This window comes from Zeugodacus cucurbitae, chromosome 2, assembly GCF_028554725.1.
Source record: "Zeugodacus cucurbitae isolate PBARC_wt_2022May chromosome 2, idZeuCucr1.2, whole genome shotgun sequence".
Classification (NCBI taxonomy): Eukaryota; Metazoa; Arthropoda; class Insecta; order Diptera; family Tephritidae; genus Zeugodacus; species Zeugodacus cucurbitae.
The window spans coordinates 20,780,141-20,801,003 of NC_071667.1; the positions used below are offsets into that span (position 1 = coordinate 20,780,141).

The following is a 20,863-nucleotide window of genomic DNA, read 5'->3' on the forward strand; positions in this document are numbered from 1 at the left end:
GGGAGTGACCTAAGGCGAGTGTGTCAGGAAATTGTTGTTTTCGTGGTAATCGTACGACGTACCGACCATTTTCTGATCGAGTAGTTGTGGCTTTGTAAAAGTCTTCACAATACTGATCTTCTGGTGTTGTAATCGATATGGGGGGGAGTTCTTCTAACTCCCAAAATTTCTTTAATTGTGTATTAAGGTATTCATTCGATATTTCTGCAACTTCAGTTGTCATGGTGGAAACTGTTTCAGTAAATAGTCCACTTAGTATCCAACCGAATATTGTGTTTTGAGCTAAAAGGGTGTTTGAAATTTTTTCAACACCTTCTAGTATAATTTGCGGTATAAGGTCGCTGCCTAATAGAATGTCTATTTGAGCTGGGGTGTGGCAGTTGGGATCTGCTAGGTTGAGGTGTGAAACCTTATCCCAATGCTTGCTCTTTATTTGATAGCTGGGAAGCATGTTTGTGAGTTGCGGTAAGACTATAGCTTCTGCTTGGATACGCTTATCCGCTTGGGGGGAAATTAGGGTAATGTGGCAGATTTTGTTGGAGTTTTGGATTACTCTTCCGCCCATTCCCGTAATTTCAAATTTAGCTTGCTTTGTGGGCAGTTTTAGTTTATTTTGTGCCTTAGACGCTATGAATGATCGTTGTGATCCTTGGTCTATTAAGGCTCTAAGTTTGAACAGTTCTCCTCGATGTTCGATGGAAATGACTGCTGTGGGTAGTAAAACCCTACTTTGAATTTCGCTGTGTAGCGTTTGTGTCTTTTGTGCCTTTGAGCAACATGGTGTCTCTTGGCTAATTTCGGGATTTTGTATTTCGGGAGTTGCTGTTGCAACTAAACCCGTGGCTCTATTTGTATAAGAGCTACTCTGGGGTGAGTTGGGAGATATGTTATAATGTAACATAGAATGATGTCTTTTATGACAATATACGCAATTGAATTTGCTTTCACAATTATTAAGATTGTGTGCGTGGGACAAGCAGTTTGTGCAGAGCCTTTTTGACCTGACAAAGTTGTTCCTTTCATTAATATTTAATTTTTTAAACTTCTCGCAAGTTTTAAGTTTATGCCCTCCTGTACATAGTTCGCATGACGTATGCTTGTTCTGTTCAGATGTGAACGATTGTGTTTTGACAAAACTCTTATTTAAATTGTTGTTGCTATTGGCTTGGGGTCTAATGAAGCTTCTATTCAGGTCGTGTTGAACGTTTTTTGTTCTGACTACTTTTTTATCTACCCTTTCCGCAATTTCATATTGGGTAGTTAAGAAGTCTTTCATTTGCTGCCATGTTGGGCAGTTTCTTCTTGATGAGAGCGATTGCTCCCAGAAAATTACTGAGTTTTCTGGTAATGCTGTGGTGCATATATTTACCAGAATAGGGTCCCAATTGTCTGTGGGAATATTTTGCGTCGATAGAACCGACAAACAATTTGAAACAGTGGATTCTAGTTTTATGAACTCTTCACTCGTTTCTTTGTGAATTTTCGGTAAATTCATAAGTATTGATACTTGCTTGTCGACCAGTATTCTTTTGTTTTCATATCTTGCTTTCAGAGCTTCCCAAGCCAAATTGAAATTGTCGTCATTTAAAGCGAACTGCTTGACTATTACGCCTGCTTGACCTTGAGTTTTGTATCTGAGGTGATACAATTTTTGCGCTTGCGATAATTTTGGATGGTTTATGTACACGGCTGTAAACATATCCCGAAAGGACGGCCATTGTTCATAACCTCCATAAAATATTTCTGTATCGCATGCTGGCACATTGAGATGAATGCCTGAACTTGCTTCTTGAGTTTGTATTTGTAGCAGCTCTACTGGCGACTTAGGAGTCGGTGCTCTCATAAGTTTTAATTGGTCTGAGATCATAATTTTTATGTCTTCATACTGGTCTAAGCAGTTTATAAATTTGGCGTAAGCCGAAGATTTAAAATTGTCTGGTAGATCTGAATCGTCAGTTTCTACTATTGTGTCATATACACCTTGGAGACGTGTCCAAAAATGTTCCATTGTCTGACTTTTTACTTCTAGTGCCGATTCAGAATTGTCTTGCATTGGCGAAGCAGCAAATCGAGTGAAGTATCTAATTAGATTGTCACTCTCTGAAATAAATTTGGTATATAATATGTCTTTCCCCCTCTTTTGTTTGGTAGCACCTTGCTTAGAGCGTGTAGCTTCTGCAGGTGCACATGGACTCTTATCGTCAGAAAGCATTTTGGGAATTTTTAAAAATTGAGTAGCTTCAGAATATTTTGAGTCTATGTTCATTTAGAAATGTTATTTAATAGAAAAAGTGTATATTTACTTTCCGAATAAACTGAGAATTATCGTAACCGCAAACTCTTTTTAAATAAATAAGAGTGTTTTTTATTTTTTTTCGAAAAATTATAAAATACCGCGATATTACGTATTTATTTATCACGTTTTTATTTACTTGCGTTTTTTTTTTTTTTTTTTATTACGGAATTATCCGTATGACCTTGTATATGAGCGCGCTCGTAAGTAAAGGGGTCAATGCCTTTTGTACATATGTGTGCACGATATGTGCTTATTTATCTGCATATAGTTATGCTCTTAATTTTGTATGCAGTCCTGCTTGTTTTTGTAAGACAAAGAACAAGGGGAACAACGTGAAAATCGCCAATAAGGACTTTGAATATATATATAAATATATGTACGTAGAGGTTATTACGCCAAATATGAATATTGTGTTAAACCGATTTTTATTTTATTAATTTAAAAATTTGTAACCGTGTTTTAATTATCCCGTAACGTTTGTTGATCTTCGATGGTAGAAGTATGATTCTTCGAAATTAAAAATATTTTAGGATTTATAAATATTAAAATGTCTCCTATGACTAATTGTAGGGTACTTAAGCATAGGCAGAGAGAAAGGCAGAGCGCGGCCAATGTATGTATAAATGTTCTTTTGTTTGCGCTATAAGAAGAGCACGAAAACGAAAAACAATTAAGTGCAGGTGATTCGTCGACCACACTTGTGTATATGTATGTATATCGTTCTTTTGTACCGTATGAGATATTGTGGAAAAGAATAAAATATGGAAACGAAATTGACAGAGTGCAGGTATTTCACCACTGCACTTGTATATCGGAAGATATGTGAGTGTGAAAACTTTTTTATGTTATGGTGATTGTGATGTAGTATGTAACTAGCAATATTAAGAAAATATGTATGTTTAGAAATAAAATAAGCATGAAAATTATATTAAGCAATATGTATGTTAATAAATGAAAATGCAAAAAATTAGGTAAGTATGTATATGCATTTATATTTATTTCTCTTCCTGATAATTCCTTTATTTTTGTTTTTATGTTTTTTTATTTTATTTTATTTTTAGCTGAATTTTAAGCACACATAGGCGAATGATGCTTTATTTATCGATATATATATAAGTAGATATATATAATAGGTGTATATGTATATAATGGGTGTAAATTATAAATATATATAATTTTTTTTTTTTTTTTTTATATTGCAAAACTGTTTTCCATTACCGGTATCTTTAAATTTACCGTAGTTTCAGATTTTGATGTATCCGTTTTAATAAAATCCTTTTTTTTTTTTTTTTTTGTTTTTTGTTTTACCGCTTATATTGGGCCACCTCGTATTTACATAAGTATGTACATATACGTAATAATAATAAGGAATGGATACACTCACTTTATTCCTCTCAAGGGTTTAAAGGGGGGAGATATTTGTGTGGCTTTCTTTTACTGTCTGCTCCTACTCCTGTTCGAATGCTACTTCTTGGTTGTTGTACGATTGTTGTTGTGTTGATTAGTCCTTTTGGCAATTTGTTTCGCACTTTTTGTTGTGTTGTAATTAGTTTCGCGCCCGTTGGTTTTTTATGTATTTTTTGTTTTTGGGTCTCGCGCACGTTTTGTTATTTTTGTTAGTAGAATTTTGTATGTATTTTTAGTTTAGCCTGTTGTGTTTTATGTTTCACCATATATCCATAACTGCACTTTGCCACTTATTTAGGTCACCAATTTTAATAATTTTTTTTTTTTTTTTTTGATATGTACTTTTTCTTGAGTTATTTGGTGGTTATGTATGTTTTATTTGTTCACTGCACTATTTGTTTTTTATGCATCTTTTATAGCATTATTTGCTATGTATTGTTTCCAGTGGTGCCTGTCTCTTAGGCTCGAAGGACCATAGTTATTTTCTCAGGAGCCTTTCCTTTAGGAAAACACTTACCACTTGGCGACCGTTTAAACAAGTATGAAATGGAGGGTATTTTTGATTTCACAACACTTGGTTTGAATCCTTTATTAAGGGATATATAAAAGATGTGGCTTGACAATATTTTAAAATGTTTTGGTATAAAACCGTAAAGAAGGAAAACGCGCGGAAAACTGCCTTATGTTCTCGACGATGTGTGACGAACTGATGAAAAAAAAATGACTGTCTTCTTCCTTCGCTTTCTGTGTCCTCATGTGTACAGTTATGGGTTTGTTGTGTAGATGTGTATCGGTGTGTAGTGTTGATGAGTAGTGTGCTCTTGAGTGGTGTGGATGATAATCGGTGGTGTGGTGAGTATGGTGGATGTAGCGTGTTAGTGATGCGAGTTTGAATATGGTGAGTGTTGTGTCCGGGATGATTAGAGTTTTTTCGGGTTTAAGTGCTGCTGTGATGTTTGTGTGTGATATGTATGTTAGTTGTTTGTAAGAGGACAAGGCTCATTTAGCCAACGTTGTTAAAACATCAACTATACAACAGCGGATTAATTCATATGGGAGCCTCCTTTTTTCATAAAACATCAAAACACATCCGTCAAACAGAGATTTAAGTTTGGTTTCAGACTTCATCTATAATTAAAACAAATACAACATTGTTTAAATATATTAAAAGGGACTAATAGGGTCCAAATTGGTTTTAGTTTCGATGCGACAATGCATTACTATAGCACTTCATCAAAAGAAGACAATCTATCTTGAAGAATAATTTTCGATGAAGCTATAGAAAAACTCTTCTCGGAGAATTTACAAGCTAAGATGATGCTCTAGGACCTCTCTCACCCACTTTCATTCTAACTCTTTCTATTTCTCTCTCTCTCTCTCTCTCTCTCTCTCTCTGTTTGCTATCTCTACTCTTTCTCTCTCCTCTGCCTCTCTTTATTCCTTGTGACATAGTCCTTTAAGAATTTATTGAAGTTTTGAAGATTCTGTAGGACTTCTCTTCCACACTTTCTTTCTAACTCTCTCTCTTTTTACTTCTCTCCCTCTGTTACCTGACTCTCCACTTTCTAACTCTGCTCTGTCTCTCCTTCTTCTTTGTTATCTAGTCCTTTAAGCATTCATTGAAGAATAGCTCATAAAGTTCAAATAATAGCGCAAATTAATTAATTCCACAATTATATTCCATAATTATGTAATTACTGCAAAATTATATTAGTGAGGCATAACATAATCTGAAATACGTTGCTGGCCAATGTTGAGGAAACTAATTGAATTGTATGTCGGTACATTATTATTTAAACACTGTCTATTCATTATAATTTTGCAGCAGCAAGTACAAAATCAAATCGAATTTAACAACACATTTTCAGAAGGAGTCGCTTTGATGAGCATTCAGCGGAAATATTTTGCATGCATCAGGTGTTATTGAATACATATGAGTGTGATACTGGCAATCCCTGTAGAAACAACGAAATTAAAAAAATCGAAGGAAAATTTACAAAAAATTATTATTTATAAAAAAAATTATTATTAATAAATTATTATTTATAAAAAAATTTTAAGCACTGAATGTTTTGGTATGATCTGATTTATTGAGATAAAATCGTTCTAACCATTAAACTTTAAAGGAACGCACCGGAAATATGACAACTTCAAAGTTTTAGGTTGTTTGGAACATACAAATCAGGCCGACCTCACGAGGAAGACTCTAACGTAGTTAAAGCTCCAGCATTTGTTGTGAAGATCAATTGACTTCTAGGTCCTTCCCTCGGGAAGATAACTTAGTAACCAATCTGTGTTGATTGTAATGCCTCCGTTCAAAGTACAATATGAACCAGTGACTCCTCTTACTCCGAACAGTAATTGCGATAGCGTGTTGCCGAACGCAGCAGACTCGGCGCGATTTTCCTATCTTCGTCGCCCCCTCTCCTATAAACTAAGAATTGCTGTAACAGGAGTTGACCTGTGTGAAAGAGCTCTAACTCTTCTTCTTCTTCTCTTTTTGGAGTTTTTTTCTGATTTAATGACAATGCTGTGAGTTCTCATCGAACTATTGATAACTTATGTTTGATAAGTCTTCATCGAACATATACTGACTTGAGTTTCGAGGCTATCGAATCTCAATATACTATATACCGATAAAGTTATATGTATGTGTACTTGGTCCCAGTATTATTTGTTAAAAATTCGCCTGATGCATTTTAGTGCTATTGAAAATCCCTACAGGGACGACGTATGCAACTTATTTTCAGTGTGAATTATTATGGTTGCCTAATACACCTTGAATAAGCACTACATACTTTTCAACAATAAATAGAACAATAGTAATAATTATTCTAGTGATTAATAACATACACAGTGGCTATTTACAGTGGTTCACGAAGCAAAAGGACCAAAGTGACTTGAATATAAGAAGTGATTCAACTCGACAAATCATACAAGACTATGAATCATACAAAACATCGAAAATTATAAAGAAAAGAAACTAAAACATGGAGTGGCTAGACTATTATACGGACCTACATATGAATTTATACCGAGATCCAGCTGGAAAATATTAACTCATTCACACTGTTCTCCAAATTTGGTCGCAAAGTATTATTGAATATTTCAAATAACCCAACTTTAAAGATATTCAAGTGAAGAATGCAACATTTTATACACTGTTATGCTGGTCTAGAATATGTGGTCACTTGACTTTGTATTTGTATAATATTTTGTGTGTTGTAAATATCAGTACAATGTTATGCTTAACGCTTCAGAAAATACTAACAAGATTATTACATACAAAACTTATTTGGGTAAATGTGTGTGTATTTTAACAATTTCAACAGAGAAATTTGGAATTATTTGCATCAATGGCAGCACTGCTCATTAAGTCCCCACATTTGAGTAAAGCTTGTCTAAATACAAAAAGTCTACCATTTATACACATTAATATCTATAATGTTATCATTAATATATATTTAGCTACAATTATCTTGAAAATAAATTCAATTAAAATTATTGTAGTTGGTATACCTACAGCTCTATGTAATGAGCGTATTTCTACGTTACTTAAGGAAATTGTTTATATAAAGAAATTACACACATTCAGATTTTATTAGGATTTAGAGTTATTTCGCAATTCAAATTTTGCGAAATGGCAAATATATTTAATTAATTAATTAAAGAATATCATATTTAAAGAAAATTATGAATAGTTTGGGTTAACTGTTGTGTGATACAGAAACTGCCGTTTTATTGAAAATGTTTCCACACTTCACATAAACATTTTTTTAATCTCTAAAATTTAATCATTAGATTTCAAAACTACAAGTATTTAAGCAGTGGGATCTTGGAACAGTTATATTTTGAATGACTCTGAACTAAGTCTTAGAGCTCTCGACTAATCTAATAAGCTTTTGCATTGATATCCCTCGGAGATCTCAATTTGTGGGCTCCTAATTAAACAGCACTGAAACTGCTGATGTTTCTTTAAAACACCTATGTTCCAGAACACTCCAGATTGCCAGATCCACCGAAAGAGTGGCAGGTATTAACCGACATAAATTTAAAAACACTACAATTAAGCACCAGCTCCGGCTTTAACCGTATCCCACTCGAATTAAAAGTTACGTAACCTTCTCTATTTCGCCACCGAGCGCTCTAGACATTATATGCCAATTTTTAATTAATTGAATTTGACAAGAAGCGTACCGACTAATGTGTCCAATGACAATTTACAACAACTGGATTTATGTTATTTTAATTGAATATCTCTTTAATTATTCTTGTCTTTTGTTTTTACGATCGGAAATCATTGAAACATGAAAATCACACACATAAGTACCATAGACAATACGAGCACTCACTCGCCGCCGATCATTACTAATCCATTACAAGTGCTATACGTATAGTGAGCGAGCGCTAACTCTTTTTCTATTAAAGTCACACGTAAGTACATTTTCGGTGTTGCGCCATTTACGGGCATCGAGCGATGTCCGAATTTGGAAAGTTCTTCGAACTGTTCAATGCTGATAATTTCTCATACTTGGCGGAGATGTGAACGGTACACACTACAAACGGCCCACACGAGCACACATACTAACCGAAAACGAGGTAGAGTGTTCGAGGAAAAAAGAACGATTCGATCTTTAGTGTATTTGTACTCGTTAAACGTTGACATAGTTGGTTAAGTTCGAAGACTGACCGTCACGTCAATATGTCAGCGTAACGCGACAATTTGTATGACATATGTAATTTTTGTGATTTTTTATGACTTTGCTTTGTTGTAGTTGTCAAATATCATTTTTATGCCATTGATAGTCATAGCAATCATTGAAATATGTCATTTGTGGAAAAGAAGAGGGAAAAAAACGTGGAGAAGTTCCATAAAAATGAATGTGCTCAATTGTGGTGGCACAGTGGAAGTTCAAGTGGCCTTGAAGTGTGTAAATGATACTTTCGAGTAGCTGAAAAATGGCGCTGTAAAGCAGTGCTTTGACGTTTTCAGCGTTTTCAACGTCATTTTTCTGACGACGCGAATCTGCTATTACAACGTATTAAATTTCAAAATAACTTTTTCTTACTTATCTACTGCGCTTCTTCTTCTCTTCTTCATGCATACTTTTATATATAAATATACATAATATTTTAGTATATAAACAGACAGCCGTTTAGTTACAGCATAAAGCTGTAAAAGTGGTTGACTTGAGATGCTCCGGTGAGTGTTTTATTACAGAAGTTACTACTATTTTGATGCGCTTGCATGGGGGAAAACTTGACAGAAGTTACACTTTAGGGTAGCCGCAAAATGAAAGAAATACGTTTTAAAGACATTGCAGTCGTAAACAAGGCGATCAAAGTTTAAGTTACGCTCACTGAGAATAAAATTTCTGAGTTCCTACTTCATAAAACAATTTTTGAATACCAAACACGAAGAGTTTCAAATGTTTAAGTCTTCATAATGGAATCTGAGCTGGAACTTAACGAAGGCACAAAGAGTTGGAAAGAAACGTACAGAGAAGAATCGATTGAGAAGATCAAACCCAATATTTTATTTATTTTATCATTTTAAAAAACACCCTAATATGTATATAAATATAAGTTTATAGGTTTATGAGATCCAGTATAATATTTTGAGAACAACCTAATTCTCAAAAATAAGTGTGTCATATCTTCAGTAACCCTAGCAGAACTCTGAGATTAAACTGAAATAAAATTTTAAGAACAACCCTAGCACCCAAATACTGCTGTAATTTTACAAATCTTGAATATTGAATTTCTAAAAGCGGCACTGAAGCTTTATTATTTTTTATTTATTTTATCATTTTAAAAAACACCCTAATATGTATATAAATATAAATTTATAGGTTTATGAGATCCAGTATAATATTTTGAGAACCACCTAATTCTCAAAAATAAGTGTGTCATATCTTCAGTAACCCTAGCAGAACTCTGAGATTAAACTGAAATAAAATTTTAAGAACAACCCTAGCACCCAAATACTGCTGTAATTTTACAAATCTTGAATATTGAATTTCTAAAAGCGCATTCAGCGGCACTGAAGCTTTATTATTTTTTATTTATTTTATCATTTTAAAAAACACCCTAATATGTATATAAATATAAGTTTATAGGTTTATGAGATCCAGTATAATATTTTGAGAACCACCAGTATAATATTGAATTTCATGTACATAGTATATGAGGACATGCAGATAATCTAAGGACTGAAAACAAATAACACAAAAATATATTTCTTCCATATTAGAGAATACTGATGGCACTTTCTTTGGTAATGTGTGTAGAATTGAAAATGGAACTAGTTTTGGAACTTCAATCCACATTTAGATACTCTTATGGGAAGTGCGAGGTTATGGTGTATTTTTTAACGGAAAAACTCAGAGTTTCTCTGGTGGTAAACTATTTCGATTTTTCATAGAATTAGCGCAATTTCACATTTCCGCAAATTATCGAGCTTTAATATAACTGTATATGTATATAGAAATTGGTTATATAGAGAAAGATAAATATTTCGTAAAATTACTATATTTTATTTAAAAACTCAATGCTTTAACAAAAACGCTCAACTATTTCCAGCCCAAGGTCTGTATGTTCTGTTCTATATGACCATCCCTCTCTCTCTCTCTGTCCCTGAGAATATCCATGTACATATGTGTAAACATGAATAAAAAGGTGATAATTTCTTTTCACATAAATTTATTACGCATAAATTTGCTGGAGACTCAATGTCTACAACAGATTTAAATACCAATAAACTATATAAAAAGGGTATTCTTTTAGGGGCAAAAAATAGCTAAAAAGTATAGCTAACAAAGCAGCTGACAAAGTGTTTGATAATTAAGTGCTGTCTACTTTGACAAGTTGTCATGTGGAGACTTACATTAGAACCTCACTAAAAATAGTGGAAAACATTCATAACATTTCCTCCTGTCCAAGTTTTTTTTATTATTACAATTGTACCTAGTATACAATGATTAAATACTAACAACAATTCAATTCTAATAAGTTAAAAATAATAATTAAAAGCTAAATGTTAGAGAAATTCATTTGCTGCTACAGTTGCCTTGCTAAGTCTGAAGGCCTATTACGATTCAGTCGGTTTTCTCGTTCAGCAGTACCGATGAGTCTGGATGCCTGTTCATTTACATGCTGCATAAGTCTCATTTCGTGAGTCTTTGCAAGTTTGCTTATTTCGTTTACTACTGAATTCACACCAAGATCACGGTGAAGGTCAGCAGATCTAACATACCAAGGAGCATTAACTATACTTCTTAGTACCTTATTTTGGAAGCGCTGAATGCAGGCAATACAGTTTTGACTTGAGCAACCCCATAAGAGAGCTAAAATGGCCCAAATTGGCTTTAGTATGTGATTATATATAAACAGCTTGCTTGCGGTTGAAAGCGTGATGTTAAAACTTAGGAAATTTTAAATCAAGCTCGCACCTTTTTTTCTTGACATGCTCTTTCTAGCGCAGCTTAGCATCTAGGGTGATTCCTAGGTACTTAGCAATATTGTGATGTGGTATAGGAGTACCATTTATATAAATGGGATGGTATGATGCTTTTTTTAAAGTAAAGTCTACGTGCATTGATATGGAATCGTTTAATTTAATGCGTCACTTGGAAGCCCATTTAGTATTTGCATTGACTGCTGTTTGCACTCAAAGGGTAGATATTGAGGTTGACTCTCCTGCTGCTAACAGGGCTGTGTCATCCGCAAATGTCGCTGTCACATAACTTGATCAGTGGGGATATTACGGATAGCAAGTAAAGTATTGCCCCCACACGCTTTCCTGGGGAACACCCGCTTCTATCGATTGCAAGTTTGAGTATGTATCCTCTCGTTTTATGCGAAAGTATCTATCTTTTAGGTAGGAAGCAATTATTTCGCAATATTGTTTAGGTAACGTGCATTTCAGTTTCAGCAGTAGACCCGAATGCCAAATTCTATCAAAAGCCTGAGACACGTCTAAGAAGCCGCCGAACAAATGTTCTTTTTATCCATAGCATTTTCAACGAAATTAACGATTCGGTGTACCTGGTCAATTGTTGAATGATGATCACGAAAGCCGAACTGATGTACTGGTATAAGGTGTTTTCGATCTATTATTGATTTGAGCCTCTTTATGAGAACATTATCGAAGACTTTCGATAGAGCTGGCAGCAGCTCCTGAGAAATGCTGACGAGTGGATCCAACCAACTATTTTCACAGTTTAGCTCATGTCCATCGTTAGGTGTAAATGTGTTTCTCAAATGATTTGCAAATATTGGGTAGGTTGAACGAGTTCAATTCATACACAAGCTGTATTTTGTACGCTTTCAATTTAAGATCTCGATGTAAAATAGCCCAAGTCGTTTCATACGTCAGTCCGAGTATCTGCGAACGGCTCGAGTCTCCACGGTCTCGTGTACACTCTCAGCTATAGCTGTTATATTGTCTTCACTGCGTGCTGGACCTAATCGGTCGAATATTATCCAATAATGAATGCTGGGTCTCAAGATGGGCGATGATGTTGCGACTAATACGCTCAGTAGGCGGTTTATTTTTACCATAAGTTGAGTGAGGCCTTGAATCCTGAAAAAAAAACAAGAGTCTGAAAAAATTTGCATTTCCAAAGCTTCATTGATCCACTGAGTCTACTGAGCATTCAAAATTTTACCGAAAGAATATGGCACGGTCACATGGAACGTGATTACATGTCTAAAATTCTGCATAAACCATCAATATTATAAATTTTTTGAACAATTCCGGTCACACAAACGTCCGTTTCCTGCATACTTTTTCGTTTTACTTGAAATAAAAGTTACAACCCTCTAAAAAGAAACACCCTTTATACACATTATAATATATACATATATAAGCATCTGAATATATAAAGAATATTTTATTTAATTTTTATTTTTGTGAAGGTATGTATGCTCATTCTCATCTAAGGACACCGCAGATGACACACACACACAATCGCCATTCATTTATCGAACATTTATTTATTGCATTTAATAAAAATTTATATTGACATCATTTAAAAGCATATTTTACCCAATTGATTAATTTGATTGCGCAGCATTTTGCATGCACAATGGCAGCACAGAGCAGCGGACAGACAGGCAAAAGCCAACGAGCCAATAGACCAGCGGGCAAACGAGCAAACTGCCGACTTGCCAGCTCAATGGGTGGCGCTGGAATTGAGGGAAATTTTGCTAAAAAAATGGCATTGATTGTTTTGTTTTGGGGAAATAGACACCACGGGGGTATGAGGAAAACTAAAAAAAGAAGAAGCAGAAGAAGAAAACAAGGCAATAATTTGCTTGAAAGATTTTGATTGCCAAATTTGGTGTGGGTTGATGTTAGTGGCGAAGCGAAGGTCTGTCATTTATTTTAAACATTTATATTATTTAATTACTTTATTTATGTATGTAGGTAACATGTAGAAACATCTGTATCTGCATGTATTTTATTATGATTTTCCGGTAGTTTTGTGACGTTTGTTGTCGTGCGTATGTTCAATTAATGACAACGATTAAATTCAATTTATTTTAATTGGTATCGAAAAAGGAAAAAATTCCGAAAAAACGTAATGAAATACGCACACGCATACACCTACACGACCCACCACTGCTATGTGGTCGCCGAAAATTATATTATGCCAGCGTCAGCGGATGTTTAACCAAACCCTAAATGCAGCAGAAGAAGCAGCGAAAAATAATAACAAAAACAAAAAATTAAAAAAAAATCGAACCGTATCAAATGAAATAAAATGGTAAAAGTCGGAAAATTAAATTTGCTGCGCCGAAGAGCGATCAATAATGTTAATGAAGCGTGAAATGTTAAGGCTCTCCCTGTGACATTAATAGTACAACAATACTAAAAACAAACAAGAACAGTACATGTACAGTGGGTGGTCATAGAGATGGTATGACGGCGTTGTGAAACGTGTAAGGTGGTACTAAATGCGGTTGGAAACGAAAATAAAACTGAAAATGAGTTAAAGTAACAACAACAAAAAGCTACAACATAAAATAATGAGAACAATTTGAATTATTTTGAAAAACTTGTCCGAGACTCGATCTTCACTTTTATATGAAATAATGACTAAGAAATCTAAGCTCAAAATTTCGAAATAATAGAGGTAAATTTAGCATAAGACACCTTAAGTTTCTACATAAAATTTAAGATCATCCAATAATTTTTTAAATCAAATAAAAACTAGCCAACTTATTTGAGACTCGATGTTGTGTTTTTCTACCAGAGAAAAGTGCGGTGTTTGTGTTTTTCTACCAGAGACAAAAATACAAAAACTAACTTAAGGTGTCTTAAATTTCCACGTAAAATTTTAGACTCGTTATAATTTTTATCTTTATCTCAAGGAAAAACCAGCCAACTTTTTCGAGACTCGATGTTGGGTTTTATTTTAAAGTAGGCCGACAAATTACGAAAGAATATAAACAAAATGAATGCTCAGTTTGCTACTAGAACTTATTAAACTTAAAATAGCTTAAGTTGACTTAGCATTTTAATTTTTGGAACCAACTTGTTCGAGACTCGATGTATAAATTTTCTCTTATACATTAAATTATCATCGGTAAAATCAAATTACGACAGATTATAGATGAAAGGAGTGGATATTTGCATACTAGATACTAAAAAAGCTAAATTGTCTTAAGCTTTAAGCTTTTTTGATATACTGGTTGCATTACTTCTACTATTCATTATTTTAAAATAGCTTCTGAGATACAATATTATCTCTAGGAACCAAAACACTCTCTAACGATTAAAAAAAAATTTACCTCAATATATGTGGGACACCTTTAGATGAACAACATTTTGATACCCTTGAGCAACAACTTGCGCTCTGTTACAAGCCCAAGTGACACGAGAAAGTATATTGCTTAACATCCGCCGAATGAAAGACAAAGCCCAAAACCGAAAAATCATAAATAAGCAAATTGAAATATATTATTTGGGCAATAGCAATCAATGGACAGACAAAAAAATTAAAAACCACTAACAGACTGCGGCCAGCAGACAGGCGTAGGCGTCGATGTATGTAGGTGTAGGCGTTGGCTAATCTTGGCTTACTGCTGTTAGAGAAAAGAAGAAAAACACTTTTTTATAACAATTAAAAGAAACACAACCCACACAAAACAATTGGAGCGCATTGAATGTGAGGGCACACTTCCGCTTAGGGCACATCTGGGACTGCCTATGTCTAGCCTACTGTCTAACCGTTTACAAAACTTTTTATCTGGTTCACTGGCGCAGCGGCGCTACGGATGAAATGGCCTACTGCTGATTGCTGCTGCTGTTGAGCTAAATATTTATGACAACTGCTTTGAATACATAATGCACACCTTTGCGTAGCGGGGTTGAGGTGTCTACACCCGGCTGAGCCGAACCATATCGATCAGATGTTGCAAAGCCAATCAAATCAATCACTCAAATAGTCATAGAAATGGAAAACTAATGACACAAATGTAGTATATGTTTGTACATATGTATGTATTTAGAATGGCGTTGTCAGTGAAACAGGGCTGAATTGAAGAAATCATTGAAATCGTTGCGACCCAATATGGGTAAAACTTCTTAAATTCCAGCACACCAACAGTAGTAAATGCGCATTTTACAAACCGAAACATGTTTGAATATGTATAAATATATATGTATACAGTATCGGAAATAAATATTCGGACATTTCGGATTTCTTCTTCTTCTTGGCTGGCGTAGACACCGCTTACGCAGTTATAGCCGAGTCCACAACAGCGCGTAACGCATCTCTCCTTTTGGCAGTTTGGCGTCAATTGGTAATACTAAGTGAAGACAGGTCCTTCTCCACCTGGTCCTTCCATCGGAATGGAGGTTTCCCTCTTCCTTGGCTTCCACCAGCGGGTACTGCATCGAAAACTTTCAGAGCTGGGGCACTTTCGTCCATTCGAACAACATGACCCAGCCAGCGTAGCCGCTGTATTTTTATTCGCTTGATTCGGATTTGGAATAAATAAAAAATTGATTATCGAGTAGACGCAGTTTCAACTACAATGAGGTTAGAAACCAGGAAGGCAGCAGTCAATCTCTCAAGCGAATGGACTAAACTGTTTAACCTCTTTTTATTGACAGGTAACAAGGGATACAAAATATAATATCTACTGGAGATCTCTGTGAAGGTCCAAGTTTATCATGGATAATCGGTTAAGGCAGTTGTAAAATCTGTCTCTGTACATAAACTTGTCCCTTAGGAGAAATCAAATGAAATGCAATCTGTGTTGAAGTTAAACTTTAATAAATTGTAGAAAGTAGTCGGCGTTTACCTATATAATCAACTCTAAAGTCGGTCCCAATATACTCTCACCTAATTTTCTACGGTTTTCAACTACAAATCGGACGACACAGCTGCAATTTCACGTTCGATATTCGTACGAAGTTCATCAATCTTGTTGGCATAGACCATAGACTTGACGAGACTACGACGTCTAACGGCGTCAACTCGCACGACCGAGGCGGCCAATTGACTGAGTCATTTCGCGAGATAAAACGTCTTGTTGGGACCACATATTGTCCAAGTCCATATCATCCAATTCGGGCCAAAAATATTCGGTTATCATTGAACGGTAGCGATTCCCATTCACAGTAACGTGTTTGATCTTCACGGAAGAAGTACGGTCCAATGATGCCGCCGGGCCATAAACCGCACCAAACCGTAATTTTTGTAGAATGAGATGTACAAAATGGATGATAAAAAGTATAGAGAATGTCTTGAGCAGGGACCGATTTGTAGATTACTCAACTAGAGAGCCTTTAAACGGTTGAAAGGGATCTCTGCACTATCTATTTAAAACAGTAACAAATTTCTCAAAAATTTAATTATATACCATTTAAAGCCACGATACTTTAAAGAGAGAACTATAATTTCTGTATTAGGTCTTCTGTAGAAGACTGTACTTATACTTTCCACTAATCTCAGTACCGACTAAAACCTAAAGCCAGACATAATATTATTACACTAAATCGTAAACCTGGGCGTTTACGTAGCCCAGCTTGGGCCGCACACATAACAACAGCGATTGAGTGAGTGAGTGGTGGCGTCACATTGCCTCTTGGATTAGGCAACACTGGCAATGAGTAACAAACACAAATATTCTTCGTCGACATCGCTATTGCGGTTGCGGTTGGCTGTCGCCGCCGTTGCCGATTTGGTCGTTTTCAACTCCTTAATAGGAAGTTTCATGGCATACATGTTTAACGTACACGAGCAATGGATTCTCACGATTGCTTGCCACACACAACCGTCGCCGACGCCAGCACCAGCCACTAGTTACAACCATATCGTATATATTATAAACAATTAATACAATAAAATAAATAAACATTTTTTAAATGCATAAAAGCCGCTGTCAGCAATAACAGCAACAGCGAACACAAAGCCTGTTGTCAACGAAAACGAAACGCGTTAAATGCATTTTCATTGGATTTTTCCTTATTTAAGATTTGTTGTAGGTGAACGACCAACACCAGCAACCAGCGACAATCACTTCAAATTGCTTGCTAATTCAGATTTCCTTTTGTCGAAGACGTTGTCAACATCGAACATCCTTGACTTAGTTTCGTGCGCGTGCGCAGTGAAACTTGAATGACACAGCGAAACCGGTGCGCAGTTCCGTTTGCTTGTGAGATGGAAGTGGTCGCGAAAGAATTGCAATGTAACTAGTAAGGGACTAGAGTATTGAAAAATTAGAGGAATGATGTACGTATTTCAGTGATTTCATTCATTATTGGTTTTAAAGTTTTAGGACTTCAATCAAGTCCGTAGGGCTATGTGGTCGAATTGAAAGAAAAAGTAGAAGTGGATGCCTCTTTGCCTTTATTCTTTCCAATCCTTGGCTATTCTCAAGCATCTCCAGCACAGAGTCAGCCGTATAAACTACGTAGAACCAATATGGCTGCCGCCTGGATGCAGTAGGACGCAGCTGGGAATGCTTCAGACTTGTCAGAACACCACTCTCCGGACTGCCTTGCCTCTTGATGTCTCCGGTTGAGTTTCTGTTGGGATGATTTCGTAGAAACCATTCCTTTAGTCACCTACTGGCCTTCCAGAGCCAACAAGAGTACCTTCCTGAAATATGTCGACGAGATATGGGACTATACCGACAGACTTTCGACAAGCACTGAACGCCATTCACATAGGAGTCATTAACACCTTCATCGACTCCCTCACCGTGAATGGCGTACTTGGAGATAACACACCACCCATCACAGGTACAAAGCTCCAGTTGCTTCACGAAATTAGAGTGATCCGCGCGCAACTTCGTACTGTAGCAAGTTAAACTCCAACTTATCCAGACTAGACACGGACATACTCAACATATGTCCTATATGCAAAGTGTCTCCGCGTGACACTAACTCATCTAACACTCCTTTCTCTATGGTCCCTGTCGAAACAGCTCGCTTCCTGGGCCTACCATTAGATGACTTCGATGTCGACTAATTTAGGCTTATCGGGTTTGATTAACGTTACAACAACAACATCATAGTATCCTCGAAAAAATATGCAAATTTTATAATTAAGACTAGCAATTAGCTGTTATATATTAGATAATCATTAATAGTCATTTATACAACTACAACCATTTACGCTTCATTGCAGATCTCCCCCACAAAATCTCCAGTGCTCAAACCATAATGCACGATTATACGACATTACTTGGCAGCAGTCAGCGCGCTGTGGACGAGGGTAAATGCAGTAAAACGGGTAGCCGCAAGGAGAAATATGCGCTGCGCGAACGCCAAAAGCGGAGACTTGGCTTGGCGAGTGTGGTCGAAATGCCGAAACGTTCAAACCACAGAGGTAAGCTTTGAACCGAAACAATCGCTCATGGAAACGCTTAATCTTTTGTCCATTGCAGATGATATGGAAACGACCACAGGACAGCAGCGTACACAACAAAGCAGCACAGCGTCCAAATCGAAAGCACCGCCGCTCAGCAAATATCGACGGAAAACCGCTAATGCGCGCGAACGTACACGCATGCGTGAAATCAATACCGCATTCGAGAATTTGCGACAATGTGTGCCGCCGAGCATTGCAGTCGATGAGGCGGGACCGACCAATGAGAAACTCACGAAAATCACAACATTACGTTTAGCCATGAAGTATATAGATTTGCTGACTGACGTGCTGCATAATCCAGACTTTAAAGGTGAATTACCGTTAGACTTTTTATGTGCCAGTGAGGAAACAGCAGTGATAAATGAACTAACAACAGCAGCGCCAACCTTGAAAGTCGAAGCCAAAAGTGCTGTAACATCAAAGAGTAGCAAGGCAGCAAATAAAGCGACAACAGCTCACAAAACGAAAAGTGCTGCGCCTGCAAAGACACCAAAACGTTTGGGCAAGCGAAAAAAGAAAGATGTAAAGCCAGCAACTGGTACACAGCCCAGCAAACGCAATACAAAGTCGGCGCAGTGTCGTACTGCAACACAATCAAGCACAGCGTCCTCGTCAATATCTTCCTCATCATTTGTTACCTGCAGTGGCGATTCACTCTCATCACACTCCTCGAGTTTCCTCGACAGCATAACCAGTCCAAGTTATTTGACTAGTTTCGTGCCCGCTATGTCCGAGCTAAATAGCCTGACGCTCGAATCCGATGGCGAATCACTGCATCTTTCGGATCCCTGCAACAGTCCTTTGCAAGACAAATACGACAGACTCTTTGGCACTGGCGCTTTGAATACCCGCACGTCGGCAGAACAAACAATTTTAGGTGATATCGACACGCCGCTTGAGTTGAGCTTACAATTCCTTGGTACAACGCCTGGTCCACTCGACTTTTCGCTGGAGCAGCCGCCGACGACATGCATTAGTCCGCTAGTGGCTTTGGACTCATTCAATCCGTTTAGCGATTTTCTGCATGATTATCCAGAACAGGCATCATTGGACCTGTTTCTAACATAACACCATCGTTCAGTGGGACCTTTCGCCTTACATTTTACTAGTATCTAACTTAGTTCGAATTTGCTTCAAGTGCTCCAGTGAGCTTTATCACTATTCACATTTCACGTGGCCATCACTAGTATTTCACATTATTTTCTTACAACATAATTTAATATTCGTTGCTTATTTTAATAAAAAAAATTCATACATATATAATGCATTTAATCAAACAGTACTGAACGAGTGCGTGTTGAACTCAAATACTTACTTGAGTAAAAAATTATCTGTAATAATGCATTACTCTTACATCGCTATTTTATGGAGTTGACTGTACTTTTTAACTATTTTTTGTATTTTTTTATCCTCTTTAAGAAATTAAGTTAACACTTTGAGATTGTTTTTGTATGTTAGGTAAAAGAAGATTATTGTAAACATTTTCTATGGAAATATTTATTTTTTATTAACAAAATATTCTTTATAATTGTTGATTTTTTATTAATATAATATATACACAAGATATTAAAGCAGACAAAAATGTCACAAAATGTTTTAACACAAATACTAAAATTTCAAGAAAAATAAATAAATGCAACAAAAAGACAACAACAAGAAATAAACTTCTTGTCTTGACTTTGATTTAAATTGTTATAATATTATATACAGTGGAACTGCTCTAACTCGAATCACCATAATCCGCAAAAAAACTTCGAATTAGAGAGACTTCGAGTTATAGACATTTTCATTAAAATGTACATTTTTCAAAAAACTGTAAAATATAGATTTATGTACAGTTTTATTTAAATGCGTTAAAACATGTATTTTATAATTTTGTTTGTTGCTATGTTACTGGTGATGAATGTAGCTTTTCATTGGTGAAAGTATTCTTTAAATCGGCACAGTAGTTTTAGAGTTTATTCATTACAAACATACATACAAATGTTTCCTCTTTATAATTGTAGTATAGATAGATAAATATTTGTAGAGAGAGAGAAAAAATAAAATATAATAAAATCACAATTCGGAAGCTTCTTCACAAAGGCTCTGTTTATTGTCTACATACATCGAAATTAACGACTGATTTACCGTTACACTATTAAAGACTTATAACAAGAAGAGCCTTCCCCGCACCAAGTCTCTGTTGTCTTTAAAGTTTCTTATCAACCGTTTCTTTCAACCGCTTCATGATAATCGCATTTACAACTATTGAACATAATACAGTATT

General features: G+C 35.8%; 1 protein-coding gene across 1 annotated transcript in view; it reads left to right on the top strand.

Annotated features, from left to right (window-relative positions):
- Positions 1–20,173, top strand: part of LOC105217185 (helix-loop-helix protein delilah) — a 42,025-nt gene extending 21,852 nt beyond the window's left edge. Inside the window, exons 2-3 of the mRNA XM_011192070.3 lie at positions 18,352–18,552; positions 18,611–20,173. Of these exons, the coding sequence (XP_011190372.2) occupies positions 18,387–18,552; positions 18,611–19,662 (1,218 nt within the window). The 5' untranslated portion in view covers positions 18,352–18,386 and the 3' untranslated portion in view covers positions 19,663–20,173. The remainder of the gene's footprint in view (positions 1–18,351; positions 18,553–18,610) is intronic.
- The last annotated feature ends 690 nt before the right edge of the window (positions 20,174–20,863 follow it).